Below are 21,910 nucleotides of genomic sequence, written 5' to 3' on the forward strand. Positions count from 1 at the left end.
TGGTTTCCTTTGTATATTCGATATTAGTTGTGTTTTCTCTGGTAAACAGGAATCTTAGAGATTGCGTCCTCTATTTTATATGAGTATTATATGAAAAACCTTATTTAATTTTATATTCACTAGCAAATCGGAAAAGTGATGTACTAAAAATTGCATTATGATCCAAAATCATTATAAATATATGTATATAGGAAAAATTTAACGTATCAACTGGGAACTGGCAATCACTACTATCTCAATTTTGTCAATTTTGAAAAAAAACGGGTTTCCTTCAGCTAAATAGTGATTGTATAAGCTTGCCAGTGTATGTAAATCCTCGATTGAGTGCGTGTTTTTCGAATTTCGTTCCAAACCATAGTTTGCGAAAGGTGGTGATGGCAATCAGGGTGGGGACGCCCTGCATACCCGCGCAGCCTCTGCGCTAACCCGGTGCAGTATAGCGCGGGTGACGTGCGGGTGTGTGGAGCATCCCCTTGCCTCATGCCCCGATTGTCATCTTGACCTGTCGCGTACTATAGATAACTGTCGTGAACTGTTACACTGCGGAGTAGGAAATCAGCATAATTTTGAGGTAGGACATTTTGCCAGTTCACAGTTAATATGTATCTACAGTGTAGGCTGGTCATATATCATCATAAATTACATACGACACTACCTTTTTCTATAAGGTGAAATTAAAAACGTTATTTACTTGGACTATATTTTATCATCAATATTCACACTAGTTATTGTGTCCATAATATTATTTTACACTAGCTGATGCCCGCGACTTCCTCTGCGTGGAATTAGGTTTTTTAAAAATCCCGTGGGAACTCTTTTATATTCCCGGGTAAAAAAGCCTATGTCACTCTGCAGGTCTTTATCTATACACATGCAAAAAATCACGTCAATCCGTTGCACCGTTGCGACGTGATTGAAAGACAAACCAACAAACAAACACACTTTCGCATTTATAATAAGGGTACTGATATAATTCCGTTCTGACAAGAAATACCTATTCAGTCATTACTAACTAGCTAATTTAATTACTAGTTAGCTAATTAGCTAATTTAATAATATGACTGGAGACTAACAGACAGCCATTTTAGCTGTAAAACCTTATATGCATAGGGATAATCCTAGTAGTTAATTGAAATTAAGAGAAAATCGGAATTGACCATACTAAAATCTAAATAATCTAATCTGACTGAGTGACTGACTTGACTGATCTATCAACGCACAGCTCAAACTACTGTGGAACTACTAATGGAACGAGCTGAAATTTGCCATGCAGATAGCTATTATAACGTAGGCATCAGCTAAGAAAGGGTTTTTGAAAATTCAACCCCTAAGGGGGTGAAATAGGGGTTTGAAATTTGTGTAGTCCACGCGGCCGAAGTCGCGAGCATAAGCTAGTCTTAGTATGATAATGTAGCATCGGTAATGGTTAGCGTATCACAATATGATGCGGTACAATTGGCAGTCGGGGCTGACGCTCGATGGCGCTTCGCTGCTCTCTTCGTCCCTCGTGCAAGTCTCCCCGGCGATATTGCACCACGAGGTAGCCCGGACTTCATTCTAAATCTCTTCGACTTCATCTGGCATGTCATTATGATCCTTGTAATCTCTTTCTTGTAGCTCTCTCTCTCTCGTCGTTGTTTATTTTGTTCACTAGAGCCCTAGTTGATATAGTATGAGTTGATATAGTTCGCTAACATTGATAGATTTTGAACATTTTGAGTAATCGAAACGTTGGCTAACGTCAGTGTTTCGATGGTAAAATAATAATGTCTGTCGAAATAAAAATTGGTAATTAAATAACTAAATAATTGGAATGCATAACATTAAAACTCGATTCTCGATTCGATCTAAATTCCAATGCTTGAAATCTATCAACGTTGCCGACATGTACTTGTACTAAAGATGCAGGAACGTCGGTATCGTACGTAGCTGCCACTTCAAACGAAACTAATTTAGTACCTACTTCCTTTTTACTAAATGTGCTAGGATGTGTAGCGACATAGTTACGTTTATCAGAGTTTTCGTGAAAAAAAACTATCAAAATAAAGCCTATTGATGGGCTCATACACTCTACGCTTCCTCGTAGATCTCTGGTAGAATGGAAACTGAGTTCCCTTTATTTCAAATCGCAACGTGTATTTTCATACTTTAGATTCCACCACGTGCGTTTCGTTTAGCTCGCACCTACGTTTAACAGAATACACTGCGAACCAGATAAGACTTCGACTGTCACTTGAAAATTACAGTTTGAAATAATTAGCATACAATAACGTTTTTTGTAATTTTTAACTATTTTAGTATCACAAAATCTATTGAAATATATTTATCGAATTTCTGGCGAAAAGTCATATTACAGGACTTACCACTTTTATAAGCCTCGTCGGCATAATTCCTTTGTGCAGTAAAGCACAACCTAACGCCATCGATATAAATGACAAGATATGCCCAAGCGAACAAAATTTTTCACTGTTTTGGAACCAAAAAAATCAGCGCACCTCTTAGATACTAATGAACGACCCGTTTGAAATCAAGACGTCATTGAGGTTGCATTGGTGCTAAAACACCACTGAGTCGGTGCCATTTTGTTTGTTCAATGGCCTTGTCCATACGAAGTAATATATAAGTAAATGCCTAGCGCCGAGTAAAACCGAATGTACATCAATGAAATGCTTGACGTTGATTTTAAACACAAGAACAACAGAGACTCGTGCTATCTCGCTCATAATTCGCGCGAACAAAATATGGCGCGTAGGCAACTACCAATAGCGGATAGAAGCGCGCTATGATTGGCTGAGATATTTTCGCGCCATTCTAGAATGAGATTTCTTCGGCATAACTTATAAAGATAGAAGTACTGTACTTTTTTGACAATGCTTATTTTGATGGCATACTACGCTCGTGTTGGAAGAAGTATGAGTCTTTTTACGATGCAAACTAAGGCTGAGATCTATAGAACGCACTTTGACTTTGCTCAGACTTAAGATTGAGTTAAAACGAGACAGATTTATGTAAGAGATATAGCTCTGTCTCGTTTTAACTCTGTCTTAAGTCTAAGCTAAGTCAGAGTGCGCTCTATAGATCTCACCCTAAGCTTCGTTGACTGAGCTTAGCTTCGTTAGTGGTGGCGAGTCATAATTTGTAGATTTTTCTGATCTTTCTTCATTTAACCCATATGCGCTGTTCACATTTTAGCTGAAAAATGATTTAAAATATTTTTACTAAGCTTTCGAATGCTTTTTCAATTCAACCTAAATATTTTCACTCTGCTCGACTGTATAACAGAACTCATTGTAATATGAGTTAGGAATTATGTAGGTATATTTAATCATATAAAGTATGTAAGGAAACGCCTGCATGATGAATGGTTTAATAATGTGATAGATGTGTATTTATTTATACCTTAAATATATGCATGGCCCGTCATTACATTTACGATTTATGTATATATGCATGAAAAATTAAATTAATTGTTATTTTTTGAAGAACCAGTAGTCAACTTCGGTCTTCTTTTATTACTAATATATATAAATATCATATTATCTCTTCTAGAATTAAGAAATCTTCAGCTTCGGAAAAATAATCAAATTGTTCGAGAATTTGTTTATTTGAACTCGCGCTTTTGTTATTGCTTTATTCTTAATTGTACATGCGGTACGTGCATATTAGAAACATTAATTTATATTACTATAAAGTGGTGATACTAAAGTAAATATACTATACTATAGTAAATATATATACTATAGTAAGTATAGTAAATATACTATAGTAAATATACTGTAAAGTGGTGATAATAAAAAGAATACCCGGCTGAGTTTGTTGTGGGCTCTTCTCAGACCTGGGCGCGTTTGGAACCCTCGTAGCTTTAGTTTTAAGTTTGCGTTATAATTATCACCACTATATTATCTTACAAATCTAACACTATACCAGACAATCAATAAGAGTAATTTATTACCTATTTTGAATAAATCATTTGACTTTGACTTTGACTTATTTTATATCAACAGTATAGTATTGAAGTTGTAAAATAAGTCGCTAGGTTTCGTATTAAATCAAAACACGTATACACCAAAACTTCCAAATGATACCAGAACGCTTAGTCGGTACCACGTTAAATTGATATAGACTTAGACTAGCTCTGCTGGGCTTGCAGCGTGCGGTCAGATCAGCAAGAGAACTTTAAGTGTCTGGACGCTATTGTCCTTTAGGATGCTTGTCTATAAAAATGTGACCGAGACGTACGCTCCACGCCCCGCCCCTGTCTAAAGCTCAACCTCAGCGGGTACTCAGGCGGCCGTTCTTTTAGAGATGTGCGAGTACACGAAATGACAAATGTTTGTGAATCCCATTAAAAGAATCATTCACCTTCGTAGCTTAGCTAATTTTAGGATTAGTGATTTCTAAGAGATAAGCTATGAAAATGAAGTGAACATATTGATATTTTTTAAACTCACTCCCGTTATTCTCGCACATCCTTGCTGAAAAGGCTACCTTGAAATAAGCTAGGCTCAAAGGGGCTAGAGCTCAGAGCCGTAAAGTATAAAGAAACAGAATATATAGGTTACTATGACGTAGTGTAGGGTGTAATTATTGTAGATTGAACAATGTTAAAGTACGTAATATGAACTGATAGGTATCGGCGAGCACCCTGGGCTCGGGACAGCTCACCCTACAGGCGCAGGGTACGGTGGGACTGATCGCGGCACCGGTGCAAAGCGCAGTGATGCCGCTTCAACCGCAAACCACGCTCGTTGCGCACGTCAAGGGGGAAGAGGATAAAGGACAACAGATGGCGCCACCGGTAAGTTATATCAATCAACATCCCTAGCCCACTACGCACGGGTGTCCTCTTAGAATGAGCAGATTTTACACATCTTTGAGAACATTCTGGAGAGCTGTTTGAGCTAGTTCCTCCTTCACTGTTTTTACTATCGTACCGCAAGGCAAGCTCTGCACTCTGCACCCGAACGTAGTCGAAATTTCACGAACACGTACAAAACTATTTTCCCCCTCGTTTCTAATTCGAGCTGGTACGATTGGCATCAGCCCACTTTTAATATATGACCTTCGGAGGATTTTGATCTTCAGGTCAAGAGTGAATATTCTAGCCAAGTGCTTTCCATCTAAGACTGTATCAGCCGAGCGCTAGTGTATAAATTTAAAATAAATCCTCGGATGTTTTCCTTCACTGTTAAAGCAGGTGATATTTAATTGCGTAAAACGCACATATCTCCGTAAAGTTAATGCGTACCGACTCACAGAATCGGAGGTCGAGTATTTTAAGTAATACAAAATTATACAAATGATTCTTGGTCTCAGACTGCGGTAGTACAGCAACTGACGACGCAGCCGACAGAGGGCGACGGTCAGCCGGCGTCGCCTGCACCCGTGCCCGCTCCCGCCTCCGTATCCGCGTCCGCCTCTGCCGATGCGGCTGTCTCCACCACTACATCTACCGGTAACTATTTTTTTATTGGTTATCCAACAGCACAGACAAATAGCGTTACACAATACACTGTAGCGTCCATTACAGGTTCTGCGTCAGTCAATCTGTCAATCATGAGTGATGAATGATTGACTATATAATGACGACAGTATAATTCTAATTGTTTTTTAAATTTAGAATTAAAAATATAATTTGCCCTGCCACGCTTTGCTTTTAATCAATCTCATATTAACTTTTAGGGGAGTAAAATATTCCCTTTCAGTGGAAACGTGAGCATAAATAGTTTAATACAATGGACTACGAGCCAGCGCGGTTTCAAAAGCTGGTTTTTTTCCAAAACTGGAAGGAACTAAAGATAAAGTTTCAGCTTTTATAAAATAATGAAGGTCTGGCACGCGCTGGCTCTCTCTATAAAAACACTTATATAGAAATCCAACGTTGCGTAAAAATTTCAAGTGAATCCATCGACTGTTTCCCGAGTTTTGCGGACACAACCTTACGGAAGCCCAATTTGTATACATAAAGATTAAAAGTATACCGAAATACTATATTTTAAGGTCCCAGCACACCCACAGAATCAACAAAGCAGAGTCCAACTAAGATGGACACTACAAGTTCTGTGACGACGGAATCCGCACCCACTTCTGCCGCGCCCACAGTTCCGACCAGCACCGCGCCTGTGCCCAGCAGTGCGCAGCAAACCACAGCGGTGGCGCCACAGGTAACATTATAACTTTGTCCAAAGGGAGCGAATTTTCTGCGGATCGTGAATTATCATCCATACGAACGGTTGCAAGACACTGGGCGCCAATACGTCGTGTCCCATGTTTTCCACTTTTGTAACTCGCATCGGCAAAGTTCGCAACGCAAGCCAACGCCAGCTAAAACCGAATGTATACCAATGAAAATGAAATAGAGACCTTACTGTTTGACGTACGATTTATAATACAAGAACAACATAGACTCATGATATCTCGTCCATAATTCGCGCGTACAAAACATTGCGCCTAAGCCACAACAATTAGCGTGCGTCATGATTATCTGATATATTTTCGCGCTCTTCAAAAATAAGAATTTTGCGCAGGTACATTGTCGTATTTTGTAAGAGTGGTAGTACTGTACTGATTTGGATCAATGTTGTTTAACAATCGCAATCGTTATATGCGTTGCCATAACTATACCCTATCCGCGGAAAGAAGTTAGTATGGCGCTCTCTGTGTTACGTAATCCCATACAAATGATAGAGGCAAAAACCTCAGTGCGCTAACCATTTTGAGTTACCAAACAATCACAAACGAAACTATATTTTCTAATTGAATTTGGAATATTTTTTGAAAACATTTTCTAATTGAATTTCGAATGTTTTTCGAAAACATATTTGTGATTGGTTCGTAACTCTAAATAGTTAACGGCCACTGAGATTTTTTCCTCTATCATTTGTATGGGATTACGTAACAGAGAGAGCGTTGTACTAACTTATTTTCGCGGATGTTGATTGGTGTTGATTTGCTGTGTTGTGTTGTAGGTAGTGACGACGGTCGCGTGCTCGAGCTCGGCGGCGACGCCCACGCCGGCGATCAGCACACCGGTCTCGCAGCCGGCGCCGCTCTTCAAGACCTCGCAGTCGTCGTCCCGTCACATCAGCCAGCCGGCTGCGCACGGTAACTTACACTTCATCATCATCGACCCATCGCTAGCTCACTACTGCTACGCACGGGTTTCCTCTACAATGAGAAAGAATAGAGCATACCTATATAATAGGCTACTTGACTCATATCTAATTCCGTCCAATAAATGATTATTTATTATAGTATTTTGCTTAAGACAACGAAATATATCAATAACAATTATTAAAAACGCAGGATGGATATATAAATCCAATTTAAAAAAATACAGTTTTTATTTTTATTTGAAACGCAGAAAACGCTGTCAGCCATGATGTGACGTCATTAATATGTAAACAAAGAAATGTCATCCCTATGTCACGCGGGGACTAACGTAGTATCTATATATATAAAATTTAGAGTCCTGACTAACTTATACATCAACGCACAGCCTAAACATCTAAACAGCTGGTTCTAGATACATGAAATTTTGTGCGTGTGTTCTTTGTAGGTAAAGAGAAGGTATCCACTAGGAAAGGATTTTTTGAAATTCCACCCCTGAGTGGGTTAAATGGAGGTTTGAAATTTATGAAGTCCACGCGGGCGAAGTCACGAGCATAAGCTAGTTTTTATATATTTCTAAAAACTCATAGTAAACGTAAAAAAATATCGTTTTCTCTTTATAAATTGAATAAGTTATTAAGTAAGACTTACAACAAAGTGATCTTTGCAAAAATAAATTTGGGTTGAAGTCGTTAGTCATATAGGATAGGATCCCTTTAAGCAAGTCTTTGCGTGTTACGTATATTTATTTCACTGGGCACTCTAATCCACAACTTTCCTGTGGTCTTTATCGATGCGTTTTTTACATTCTCGGATGATACAATAACGATAATTACTATATTTTTCATGTAAACTAGTATAGAAGTCATGTTTATTAAACTTTGGGAGGTTATGCTGTTGTTTACAAATGCATGACGTCAGAGCACAGATAATCTATCGGCCAAACATGGCCGACAGTGTTTTCAGGTGGCTAAGAAAAATATATTTTTAAATTAAAGTTTTACGGTTTTTAGGGCGCAAAAAAATATAGTGTTAATTTTTTTGATATAATAGGACAAATATTAACCATTTAAGACCAACTTAAAAAAAGTGTCAAGTAGCCTATTGTTAGCATGCAATTGCTCACGTGCATTCTCACCGCTCTAAAATTACTCTATTTTATATTAAATATGAAAATCCAATATCTTCAATACCTTTTTACATTTAATATATTGAATAGTTAAGTTATTATTTGACAACTCTACTATGGAGCAACAGATCAATGTGATTTTCTCCATGGATGTAGTTAAAGACCTGGAGAGGCTATTTTTTATCCCGGAAAATCAAAGAGAATGGACAGGATTTTTAAAAACCTAAATCCACGCAAATAAAGTCGCGGGCATCAGCCAGTTGTTTTATATATTCAACGAAAATGTTTCTAAACGCAGATAAAGGCTTACCGAAGGCAATGGTGAAACCGAATATATTAACGCATGTGATAGAAGGGTACGTGATTCAAGAGGCTGGTGAGCCATTCGCTGTGAGTATTCCGTATTTTGTTCTTTGTCTTTCGATTAACGGTCAAAATCATAATGAATCCTATCTATTAGGGTTCCGTACCTCAAAAGGAAAAACGGAACCCTTATAGGATCAGTTTGTTGTCTGTCCGTCCGTCCGTCCGTCTGTCTGTCAAGAAACCTACAGGGTACTTCCCGTTGACCTAGAATCATGAAATTTGGCAGTTAGGTAGATCTTATAGCTGACATTTGGGGAAAAATCAGAAAACCGTGAATTTAGGGTTAGATCACACAAAAAAAATTGTGGCCATGAACTAATAATTAGTATTTTCAACTTTCGGAGTGAGTGACTATATCAAGTGGGGTATCATATGAAACATTCTAAAACAGATTTTTATTTATTTTTATGCATCATAGTTTTTGAATTATCGTGCAAAATGTCGAAAAAATACGACTGTAGTACGGAATTTTCCCTCATTGCGCGAGCTTGACTTGCACTTGGCCGGTTTTTTAATCTGTCGATAGATTACTTAACAACGTTGTTATTTGTCAAAAATAATATGACGTAATATTGACGGTGTTAATTTCCAAAAAAAAACAAAAAGTAATTTATGGACAAGATAAGAAAAGTGTGTTTGTAGGGTTTGAACTTTGAATAATTCATATGGTACTAGCTGCCCCGGAGAATTTCGTACCGCCTAACAGTCGATTTTTTTTTCAGGCAATTTTTTAAATTTTTCTCTCCGTAAGAACCATCCTCGTACTTTAAGGAATACTATAAAAAGAATTAGCGAAATCAGTTCAGCTGTTCTCGAGATTTGCGATCAGCAACACATTTAGCGATTCATTTTATATATAGGAAAGATTTAGTTTGAATTGTATTTTGATATATAAATTAGACCAAAGAAGTTTTGTTTATATTGTATATATCTATTTGATAAAAAGAAGATCAGAAAAGTTTGATTCATCTTGATTGTCGTAATTTTATCGCGCTTTGTAATTGAATGGATCTGCTGCCTTCTTTTACTTCACTATTTCGTGCACATATTTCCCATCCTAGACTTGAGCTGCAAGATTTTTTACCTTTACTAATACAAAGTTATTATACACACACACACACACAAATACACACATACATATATCTATCCATACACTTACTAACTCACACACGTTTGCTTGATATCGCTGATGATAATATTGTTAAGGAAGAGCGGTGTCTTCTGACACAGGAGTAGTTCGCCTACTCCTAAAAGAAGGCTCCAACCTCCTACAGCTACTGTAAACTTAAGTTATTTGAAATAAACTATTAAACTATTACAATTTGTAGGTAAACCGACCGCTTCGGGAATGGGGTGCAGATAAAGAACAAGATAAAGAGAATAAACTACCTTCGCCAGATGAGCCGCCTCGTAAGTTAAAAAAAATCATTAAAACTATTATTAGTTTTAGTCTTCTAGGCTGATTTTTTAATCCGTAGAAAACCTGTGCAAGTAATTCCTCTCAAAAAATCTCTCAAATGTTTTTTCTCTCAGGTAAGGATAACGCACGGATTGTCCAATCGGCTCTTAATCTATATTCCTAAGCAAAAACATATAATATTTATTACTTTTATTTTCTAACTCGTAACCTCTTGTTTTTATGTTGTTTGAATTTTAATTCTGTAGTTTGTGTTATTTTTTCCTGTGTTGAAGCCACTGCTCTTTACTAATACAAGTATGCTGGAAGCAACTTATGGGGCACTTCGAGTCGATACAAAAATAGCTGTAATTTTGTATGGGAAACTTGTTCCAGCGTTCTTGTCCATTTCAGTGGTTGTAGCTAAATAAATCTTTATTTGTAGGCAAAAAACAAATGTTGGATAACAGTTCAAGTTTACCGCGAATCACATCGAGTCACGAAGCAAATGAAGCAACGGGCCAGAACGCAAACGCTAAGTCGGAGCTTGCGTCAACGGAAGCTGCGGACACGGCGGCCGCAGACGATGCCTCGCAGGCCAAGATACCCAACGCTCACAAGTGGACCGTGAGTGATATTGTATTTCCTTTCAGCTCACTACAGAAGTACGAGTTTTAGAGTTCTTTGGATATTTCTCTGCCGTCGTCGCCCGTTTGAAATATAAAATCACACCGAAATACTTGTTTATTTGGTTTTTCAACAAAAATATGATTCAACTACATGACCATCAATGCAGACTGTAGTCTCAGAATCAGAAAAAATCAGTACCCTTATTATAAATGCGAAAGTGTGTTTGTTTGTTGGTTTATTGTTTTGTCCTTTAATCACGTCGCAACGGATTGACGTGATTTTTTGCATGGGTGACCTGGAGAGTGACATAGGCTACTTTTTATCCTGGAAAATCAAAGCGTTCCCCTGGGATTTTAAAAACCTAATTCCATGCGAATGAAGTCGCGGGCATCAGCTAGTATCTTCATAAGTGATAGCATTGCACCTACCTTTCTGACGACTAAAAATGTAACCAGTGTGAGCACTCAATTCATTCGACCAGAGTCGTACGTTAACGTACAATACATTCTTGTGTCTAAAGTGAACGCGGCCTAATCTGTAGATCCGTTTCCAGGTGCCGGAGGTGTGCGACTTCATCCGCAACATCCCTGGGTGCGCGGGGTACGCGGACGAGTTCCTCATGCAAGAGGTAGACGGCGAGGCTCTGCTCCTCATCAAGCCCGAGCACTTGGTAATGGCGCTGTCTATGAAGCTCGGTCCCGCGCTCAAGATCGTCGCCTGCATCGATTCGCTGCGGCCCGAGAGCGAGCAGACAACGAACGATCACGACTGAGGTGAGTGCTGCACCTCAAGATATAATAGTACACTACTTGCACCTCTTTCATCGAAAGCTGGCTTTCTATACCAATATTAAATTTTTTTACAAAAAAAATAAAAACCGACTTCGTTACACAAACACTAAAAATTGAAAAATAATTTAATTTATTACCGAATATATTATGTATACAAGAGTTAATATAGTTCCATAATAATACTTTTTGGTGCCGGTGCCAATTAGCTTTAGCTGCGCGAATCGTCTAGACTTCATATTTTTATGGGACTCCACAATGGCACCTCATTGGCACCGACCCCAAAAAAATATTATTATGGAACTATATTAACTCTTGTATACATAATATATTCGGTAATAAATTAAATTATTTTTCAATTTTTAGTGTTTGTGTAACGAAGTCGGTTTTTATTTTTTTTGTAAAAAATTTTTATTTCACAATTTTTAGTGGCCCCATGGAATTATGCTATGACTGGTTAAAAATCTATTGTTTACTAAGCTATTACACTGATCGCGAGCAATTTACTCTTATCCGTTGAGGAGTTCCAGTATCTATCTTCGAAGATGTTCATCAGATCTTCACCAAATTGAAATGGGACCAACTTTGAAGTATACCCTTTCAAACAAAAAAGAATTTTCAAAATCGGTCCAGGCGTTTTCGAGTAATCGGGGAACATACATAAAAAAAAAAAAGATTCCGACGAATTGAGAACCTCCTCCGTTTTTTGAAGTCGGTTAATAAATAGTAGTTTATATATAGGGGTAATCTCCAGAACTAATAATCCGATTCTGAAAATTCTTTCAGTGATATACACACACATTCACTTACGCCCACACACACGCACACGCAAACATAACATGGACTTACACGCACATATTTTCTTTAGTTTAGTTAGTAGTTTGTTTTGTATTCACCAAGCTGGAGGTCCTGTCTTCCGAGACACAGTTTTTACTAGTTCGGCAAACAGGTGCACAGTAATGTTTTTGTAATAATTATAACTGATCTATGTCAATAATGTCTTGTTATGCTTATGTTTTATTTATTTTTTTGCCAAATAAATTTTGTCTTTCTGTCTTATATACCTACATTAAAAATATGCCGTTACTAAAATTCAAGCGAGAAATTTTTGAAATTCTCAATCGGAAAAATTATTACAGTGTAAAAGAATATCTTAACGACAATAACATACTAAAAATAACCAGTTAACCTAACTATTTTAATGTTACATCTATAATCTAGTAATCTATAATATTGTATAATTTGACTGAGTAATTTGAAATTGTACTGTTTGACATTATATACGAGTATAATTAAGTGACTAAAGTTTTCGATTTCTATTATAAATGTATAATTATGTTAATATTAAATTCAAGCTAAATATTTGCACACTGTTGGTGACAGTCGATTGTGTAAGGGACTGTTGTGTTATTGTTAACTTGTTATGCCCACAATTTTGCAAATAAAACATTTATTTATATTATTTATTTATTATTTTCAAGTAAAGTCTAAAAATTATATCAAGTGGACAAAGTCGCGAGCAAAAGCTACATGTACCTAAGAGTGAGCATTTCACAGGTTTTTCGGGGTACTAATTGCGACAATGATGTAAATTCAAGGTGGCCCACATTTTTAAAAAAAAAATGGAAATTGTTAGCGTTTCTAGGTTTTTGGCGCGCTGACTGCGAAAGTGACTTTCTTTGACTGATTGGTTAAAGTTTCTGAAGGATGTACAGTACGCGGCCGAAAGTAATGTACATCGACCTTTAGAAGGAGATAGCAGATTTGTAGAGCGACGTTCCTATCGTCGAGACCGACAAAACGTCATATAAGTATGAGTAACAGAGACAACGCTCTCCAAAGCCGTAATGTTATTCTAAAGGCCGATGTACTTTACTTTCGGCCGCGTACTGTACATTTGTAATTGATAGCTTGCAAGTTTTTGTACAACAAAAAAACCAAAGTTCATTTCTTTCCCATATACACCACATCAGACACATCACACACACCCATTTCGGATACCCGGCGTGTCCTACTACGCTAAAAAATGTGCCTGATGCATTGTTTTAGTAGTATAAAACCATCTTCACATTATTGCCTTTCTGGTTTTTTGGCACATTGGTTCGATGGTTTCAAAGTCTATAAAGGACATAGGTAAAACATTTTTGTTTTTATATATTAGACTTTTTTTAACTAGTTTTTTCTCTCTTTCAGATATACTTTAGGGTCCCTTTAACTGAGGACCCAATTATACGAATCAACAAGTGTTCATTACGAAATAGTAAGAATTTATACAAATTTTACTAAATCACGTATTTTAAGATTTTAAGTGTAAATAATTTTAGTCATAAGCTATTTTAGTTTAAGTATCCGTTAGTTTTTTCTAACACATCAATCGTGCGTATTGGGTTGTACAAAAATCTCTCGACTCACTAAACTTTTACTTAACTCTCATTTACCTTTCCCCAGGAAATATTTTTTGTTTGTATAGAGATATGTGTATAACCCTCTTAGCACCAGTGTGTTATAATGTAAATATACGTGTGTTATACTTAGACAATAATACTTTGTTATGGGGTTTTAAGGTCGGCCATGTTAGGCTTGCGATGTTGTGCCAATGTTTTTTGAAAATGTAAAACAATGGGATATCTAAAACAAGACCTAAAGGCGCTTTAAATCTAAGTGTAGTGTAGCAAGATAGTTTTTGTTGTGAATTAACATAATTATTTAGAATCATTAAATATGTCTATCTAGAAAACACATGTACAGATAGCTAGGTAGAATAAATTATATTGTATATATTATACTACTACTATTATTAAATGTTACCCGTATTTCGTTAGCCTGAAGTTTAAATTATTTATTGCAATTTGTTGATTAATAGATATTACGAGCTGTGGTGAATTTGACCATTTCACTATGCATGGTGTTTCTTAATTCAAGTTTCCAATTGATTTTCCTTCTAATAACCTTGTTTTTCGGGTGCATAGTGGTATGTCAGGTCATGTTTCGGTCGAAAGTCACAATACCTAGTGTATATTTACACAAAAGATTTAACGGTCTCTGTACCCCCTCATGCAAATAGTTTACATGAGGAGGGCATGTAAACTATACCACATATTATATCTAAACCATTTGGTTGAACTCAATAATTCCCGCCAGATTAGGTTTAAAGCACCTTTAGGGACTACTTAATTATTAAATTGAGACATTTGATATTACCGACCCAAGCATTGAACAAATTCTTATTTATCATTTGATAGATTTAGGTCTATTATTAGTTCATTACTCAAATGTAAATAACGTTATAAGATAATGCAGCTGCATTCATTTAGAACCTTCCAGATGGCAAAGTGGTTTTTACACGAAGGAACATTATAAAAGGTTGACAAGCTGTTTCTGTTATACCATTTACAATCCTTCGTGGCAAGTAAGGCGCGCATTATGGTCCCACGTATGACTCCGCGTGCCAGGAGCGATCATTATAATTTATGTACCAAGAACTAATCAAGTACTGTGGTATACCGATATATTAACGAAGACATTCAAACTAATTACAATCATGCTTATTATTTCAAGGAAACAACAATCATCAAATAAGCTGTTTTCCGAAATGAGAGGCTCGAAATTTTCCATCGGAAAGTTTTTATGACATATTTTTAAGTATAACATATTTTTAATATAGTAAATCTATATGCACAATGTACAAACGCTATATTGTTTTACTGGTCTACTTGTACACAGTACGAGAAATTACCGGTATAAAGCATGCCACTAAAAAAGCGAATTGAAACGTAGTGGCACTAATCATTCCGTCTCACGTTCACACTATACACAGATAGATTGTGTAAGCGAGATCGAATCATTAACACCTGTTTTTTCGATACGATTCTTTATTGGCAAGCGTTATAAAGAGTATTTAAAATATTCTTATTGCATATAGGGTACTTTCTTTTAATATCGGCGATGTAACTGATAATAATAATAATAATAATTAATGTGACCAAAAAATTGTTTTTAAGGTTCTGCACCTCATAATGGGAAAAACCCTTTTCTCAGGAACAGCTTGAGGCATCAAGTAGAAATATATTACACTGAATATTTGGTCAATGGCCTCTACGGTATTTGACAACTAGTCAAATCAGTAACTTTTTATCAAACGTCCAAACGCGCGCTTAGTATGCGAGATTCTATGAAATACCGGTATGTGACGTCACACGTCACGACGTGATTTGACGTGCTTTTTTGGTTTAATCGATAATTTAAAATGGTTATTACACTTAAAACTAACAAAGGATGTGAATTTTACGTATTTTGGAAGACCCTCTATTTAATAATCACTGAGAAATAATTTATTTTTGATGTAGTCATACCCAATTGCTTTAAAAATTTGCAGTTTAGCTCAATAAAAAGTTAACTACAGCTTTTCAAAACTTTCCGTTCAGCCACAATTTTGAAATTCGGGATGAAGGCATGTGGCGCAAGTAAAGGGATAAATCTGAAAAATTCTGTGTGGAAATATAATGCGACAAACTTATTTACATGCGGCATTGACAGAGTAACATTTGCACTCCCTGCGTATTCCATAGCCTATACAAATAGCGTATAGATCGAAATCAACTCTCAGTTAACCATTAGAATATTAAGGGTTCCATAATAAAACAAGTAACAGTATTCGTGGTTAAGCCGATTATTATTATTATTATTATTAATTTAATTTACATGGACGATAATTTTTTTAGGATATCCGTGTATCGTATCGTATCGTTTAAACAAGAGAAATCGCTTTCTAATAAATATTTATAATTATTAAGACGCTAAAGATTTCCGTTCACAATGCTACTAGGCTATTGGTTATGTCCTAAAAAAACAGGACAATAAGGAATTAAGATGTTCACCCATTATAACCCATTGAACGATTCCTGCAATAAAACCCGTGAACGTCTTAGTTCCTTTCTTTAGGACATGATCAATAGCCTATACTAATGTATTGTCGTATTAGTCTTGCAACGAATAGGTAGCATTTTTTCATATTAAATACGAGTATATAATATAAAAGGGCATTTTGAAACAGTGCAGTGGCAGACGAATATAATACACATAAAAAGGGGATATTTGCTTAATCCTGGTTAGAAGTTACTTTCTATCGCTCTACGTAATCCCATGAGGCAATCTTACATAAAAGCTAATAAAATTTACTAAATCGCTTTTGTTTTAGCTTGTACCAATAATTAACATCAATAGGTTGCTTTATATTCTTTCACACAATATTCGTTGCATGCCTAGTTAATTATTTTGATAAGTAATATTACTCAACAACACAATTTTGAAGTATGTATATTAAAAATTTAAAATCTCAGTATCCACATATTATGTAGTACAATTTATAAGAACACGTTGATTACTGCGAATGCCTAGTTCGTGCGATACTATTTTATTGGCTACTAAATTTTATTATGTCAAATGGACTGCCCCACACCAATTCACTTCTATTTCATTTTGCTATCTTGAGAGCCCTTTACAAAGGTGCATAAAAGCTGATAGTTGTGCTCAAGCGTTTCCTGTCTATAGTAAGCAAGACCTGACATTTGACAGCTGCACCTCTTTGATGAGCGAGTGACTTAATCACGGACTACTTTGGCCGTAGGTGGTCTTTCTAATGGCGCATAGCAATGGAAGCTCAACTTACCAGAACGATCGTGTCAGTCCACGCTTACAGAGTTCAAATCAATATTCACACCGCACAATAGGGATGGTGCCTACTAGTCAAATCAGCAACTTTTTATCAAACGTCAAAACGCTTGCCTAGTAAAGGTGCTCTTACATAGTCAATTTTGTAAGCAATAGTTGCTCGGTAACACATATGGATCAATCTGGAACAATAAGCGGAGCAATCAAAAATAAATTGCCATAATATAATCGTATCGTGTGCAACAGGCATCAATCTAGCTATTCCGTTTATTCCCCCTAAAAAGTTCGTCTAATTTACGCATTCTGACTGTCCTCTGGGTGGGTGAACTTGCGTTTCCGAGTATCCACCCTAGGGGGGATAAACGGAATAACCGTTTTTGATTAACGAGTTTGAAGGACGAAGCTTTTGTTTATACGAATGGGGTTTATATTAGACTAACGTCTAATGCGTTTATAAACCTGGGACAAATGTCGAAAGTTCCGCCTAATTAGTTTATAAGCAATTTGCATACAACCCAGTCATTTGGATTTTAGATCAGCAAATTTAAATAATAGCTTGTACTAACTCGATCCTATGTTTATTATAATACCTTAAGAGGAAAAATTACTGCTTATTCAATAATACTTTAGGAGGGGAAATTACTGCTTTTTATTGTTTTATTTAGTCAATCAATAATGATGTAATCAATACTAAAGTGTTAAATACTTACTTACCAGGATAAACTTGAAAGTGACTGGGCTTATATTTTATAAGATATAGAGATAACTAACAAGGTTAACAAACACCTGTTTTTCTCAATACAAAATAATTTATATTATTTTACCGATCTCGTGCAAATTATATTACATAAATTGGTAGTTTCAGTTTTCAAATTATAACAAGAACTCGGTTATTGAAATAATATTTTTCTTCTTTGTTACCTTTTTAGTTATTTAATATTATTTTATGATTATGTGTATCTTCGTTATTTTATTTTTAATATGTATGCCTATATTATTTATCTTTTTAAATGTCAAATATCTAGTAAAGTATAGTCCGTACAAAGTGACTCCTCCCGCGCCATCTTAAATCTATGGTTCACCTTTAAAATAAGAACTAAAATCGTACTTTTAGAAAATTTGACACATAAAGTTAAAATGGCGCGTGAGGAGTTAAATTTGACGCTTTATATCAGCTATAATTTAAAAATATATCACTTCAGGAGCTCTGCCCTCATTAGCGAATGGTCTTGATTCGTGAAATAACTATTTTCATAGATATTTGGCTATTAAATAATATCGTTATTTATGTTCAAACGTTGCGTCGTCGACTGAATCTATTTTTACAACATTTTCAAGAGATTACATAATGTCTTTCGAACTATGCAATCTTTTGAAAATGGTGTAAGTATAAATAATCTCTGTATATAAAAATGAATCGCTGAATGTGTTCCTGATCGCAAATCTCGAGAACAGCTGAACCGATTTCGCTAATTCTTTTTTTATAATATTCCTTGAAGTACGAGGATGGTTCTTACGGAGAGAAAAATTTAAAAAATTGCCTGAAAAAATCTCGACTGTTAGGCGGTACGAAATTCGCCGGCGCAGCTAGTAAATAATAATAATAAAACATAATGAATAATGTGGTGTTTAATAATAAATACTACAGATAGTAAAATATTTCTGTGTGATTGAGTATAGAAGGCTTTAAACTAAGTCTATCGCGTCCAAATGGTAGTAGAATACCTGGTCAGCTCATGATAATTTCACTCCCAATTTGGTAATGCTACCAACATTATTATTTTTGTGGTAAAGTAAGGCACGTTAGCGCTTGGCTAACATTATATTATAACATATGAGTTATTATTATTAAGAGTGAATGTATGACAAAATTATATGTACTTTGAATATCAGTTATAAAATGAATATTATTTAAATATGTTAGTATCATTTAAACATATATATATATATATATGTACATAAATCCTGGGCACGCATCTTCAACTTTTCGGAGTTATGTGTTTTAAGCATTAAACACCACTTGCTTTAATGGTGAAGAAAAACGTGCGAGACCTGCACGTCTCAGATTTCTTCATAATGTTCTCAAAGGTGTGTGAACTGTGAAGTCTGCCAATCCATGCATTGCACTTGGCCAGTGTGGTGGACATAGTCCTAAACCATTCTCATTCTGAGAGGAGACCTATGTCATTAGTGGGCCGACAGTGAATTGATATGATGATGATATTGCAAATCATATTTAATTTATATTATTCTTCTTTCGCTGTATGTGATACTATCAGTTATTGTATTGTACGTAGTTATCCTTATTTCATTTGTGTTGTCGTAAATTCAATCGTGGTAGATTATGATTTGTTCGTTTTGAACTACAAGTTATAAAGACTTTATTAAGCATGCCTTTATAATATTTAATATTGAGTGAATGTGATGTTGCTGAACTACTATTGGGTAAATTTATAAACAATATCGTTAAATACTTCTCAAGTCCTATTTTTATTATCGACAGACCCACATTATGGCTGTGCATCGAAAATGTGCGATGAAGATGAGCTATGAGCTAGAAAAATCAACCGATGAGATTGGTTCATTTTTCCAGCTATATTGTGTTATAGCTCACGGCGAACTGATCACATTTCTCGCTTATTTCTCTGAAGGATAGCCGAAGTTCATTTAGTTAGTAAGTTGTTGTAAGTGCAATCGTTGAAACATAAAGTTGGAAATGCACGTACACCAAACGTAGGTATGATTTAAGATTATTTATAATAATTAATTTGTTACTCAAATTCAGAAAAATAAATAGCGTAAATGATTAAATCTATGGTGCTATTATAATCGTTTGTGGTGTGCGTTATTATTATTTTCTATTCAACTCATACCGATTCAATTAATGTATCAATCACCATTTGGTATTTCTTTAGCCTTATAAGTGTTGTAAATAGTTACGTAGTTAGGTCAGTAGTGAAATCTAAAAAAGTTTCCCGTATGAAAGTGGTTGAAGAACTTATTTAGGATTTTGTATAGTATGTACTATGTATGTAGTTTATAATTATAGTTTACTACACTAAACAAGTTAATAAACACATGAATGTGTATACCAAAAACAGATCGGTGATCTTATTACTCAAAAGTTCAGGAATTCGAAACTATTTTACGTAAATCGGTGCATATTTTTAGGAATTTAGATTTGTAAGGATGCTAAAAATTGTTAATCACTGAAAATCATTTTGAATTCCCTGTATTTGAGACAGTCCGTAGAAGCATTGCCATTGTATTGAGTGCGTTACTACTTGTTAATCTTACGATCAACCAGTCGTCACTCGTATCGCATTCAATACGACACAGGCCGGTTTATCTCCTATTTATCTAAAATATAAGATACATAGATTAGATGTACATATGAAATAGGTTTGAATTACTATAAATTATGAAAAACTATAAAATTATCTATTATTATAGGTAACATTTTTTTATTATCATTTAAGTAAATAAAATTGCCGGAGTCGCCAGTGTTCTGTTTGTAAATACATAGGTTCGATACGTAGTCTCGAGTGTGAAATGTGAATATATCATCGGTTTGGGTACTATCCTAAGAAGTATGCGTTTTGTTATTGCTCTATGGTACAAGGGCCGTCCGAATCGGTTAAAAATTATGTTAAAATCATGTAATGTTTTCATTTATTTTATTTGAAAACCCACTAACCTACACAGTTCCCACTGATGCGGAGTGGAGATTTCGAGCACTATGATTGGCCAATTCACTCTCTGCTCCGCTCCACTCCACCCAGCTCTGCGTCCGTGGAAACGCGCCCTTATGGTGCTTAACCACTGAAACGGAGCAAAGCGGGGATGTGCTCAATAAACTAATCAGGTATACGTCACGTCGCTTTTTGCGTTTCTGTGGAATCTCATTGTTCTGCTTTGCACGTTTCCGCTCTGCTCTGCTTTAATGGATAGGTACCTTAAAAGTACTTGAGGCTACAACCTCTACTTACTGCGTAATTGACAGTCATTCTGAACAAAAAAAATTGTGAGCTGCCACTCGCTTTTGCTTGAAAGTTGATGTCCTATAGAAGTGTGATATTCATACTTATTTGACGGCTTCATAGTACACGATTTTTGTTCTGGATGACCCATTTAGGGCCTGGTGCATAGAGGTCGTTGATCTTAGGTAAATTCTGGTTTTTGGGGTACTTAGCCCTGGTTATCGCTGGTTCACTTAATAATTTATATTTTACTAAAGTTGGTATGACTACACTTATTCCTATGGAGTTTTGTCATAAACCAAGTAATGCATGTATTACCTGGCCGGTAACTTACTTTTACTTTTGTCTCTGCCGCAGCGTGTTGCCAAAACGCTTTACGATTATTACGGATTACTTTGTTGTTATCTCTTGTCGTAATAGTTACTTGAATGTGTATAACGTACTAAGCGTATGTTATGTAATGTGACTATCCAATTCACGTTGCTCAACTCTCTAGGAGCTGAGTGTTTCACCATGGTATTAAATTTAATAAAGCGGATGAGACTGATTTTAATGATTTTATTTAACACCTTTCCAAAAATCATTCTGGTACATATGGACGGACGCTTAGTAATAAGCTAAGCTGATTCCTAACTCCATGGTCGCTTACATACAATCCTCTGTGGTACAACCCGTCGGAAATATCTGAGAACCTGGCTCAATACCGTTATGCAACGTGCTTGCGTTGGCAAAGGTACTGGTAGAACGTAAACACTACGTTCTACCAGTGCCAACTGCCAGTACCTTTACCAACGCAAGCAGTACCGCTGTACTGTGTTACGTAGTGGTGAACGTAGTGGCT

At 35.9% G+C, this 21,910-nt stretch overlaps 1 protein-coding gene across 5 annotated transcripts in view; it reads left to right on the forward strand.

Annotated features, from left to right (window-relative positions):
- LOC117995795 (polyhomeotic-proximal chromatin protein-like) overlaps positions 1-21,616 on the forward strand; it is a 55,226-nt gene extending 33,610 nt beyond the window's left edge. For 3 of the 5 annotated variants that reach the window (XM_069509014.1, XM_069509017.1, XM_069509015.1), the window contains exons 20-29: positions 1,463-1,540; positions 4,631-4,798; positions 5,317-5,455; positions 6,001-6,164; positions 6,969-7,104; positions 8,538-8,629; positions 9,934-10,015; positions 10,447-10,628; positions 11,185-11,404; positions 13,613-21,616. In XM_069509014.1, the coding sequence (XP_069365115.1) occupies positions 1,463-1,540; positions 4,631-4,798; positions 5,317-5,455; positions 6,001-6,164; positions 6,969-7,104; positions 8,538-8,629; positions 9,934-10,015; positions 10,447-10,628; positions 11,185-11,403 (1,260 nt within the window). In that variant the 3' untranslated portion in view covers position 11,404; positions 13,613-21,616. The remainder of the gene's footprint in view (positions 1-1,462; positions 1,541-4,630; positions 4,799-5,316; positions 5,456-6,000; positions 6,165-6,968; positions 7,105-8,537; positions 8,630-9,933; positions 10,016-10,446; positions 10,629-11,184; positions 11,405-13,612) is intronic. The other 2 variants (XM_069509016.1, XM_069509018.1) reach the window with 2 other exon arrangements.
- The last annotated feature ends 294 nt before the right edge of the window (positions 21,617-21,910 follow it).

This window comes from Maniola hyperantus, chromosome Z, assembly GCF_902806685.2.
Source record: "Maniola hyperantus chromosome Z, iAphHyp1.2, whole genome shotgun sequence".
Lineage (NCBI taxonomy): Eukaryota > Metazoa > Arthropoda > Insecta > Lepidoptera > Nymphalidae > Maniola > Maniola hyperantus.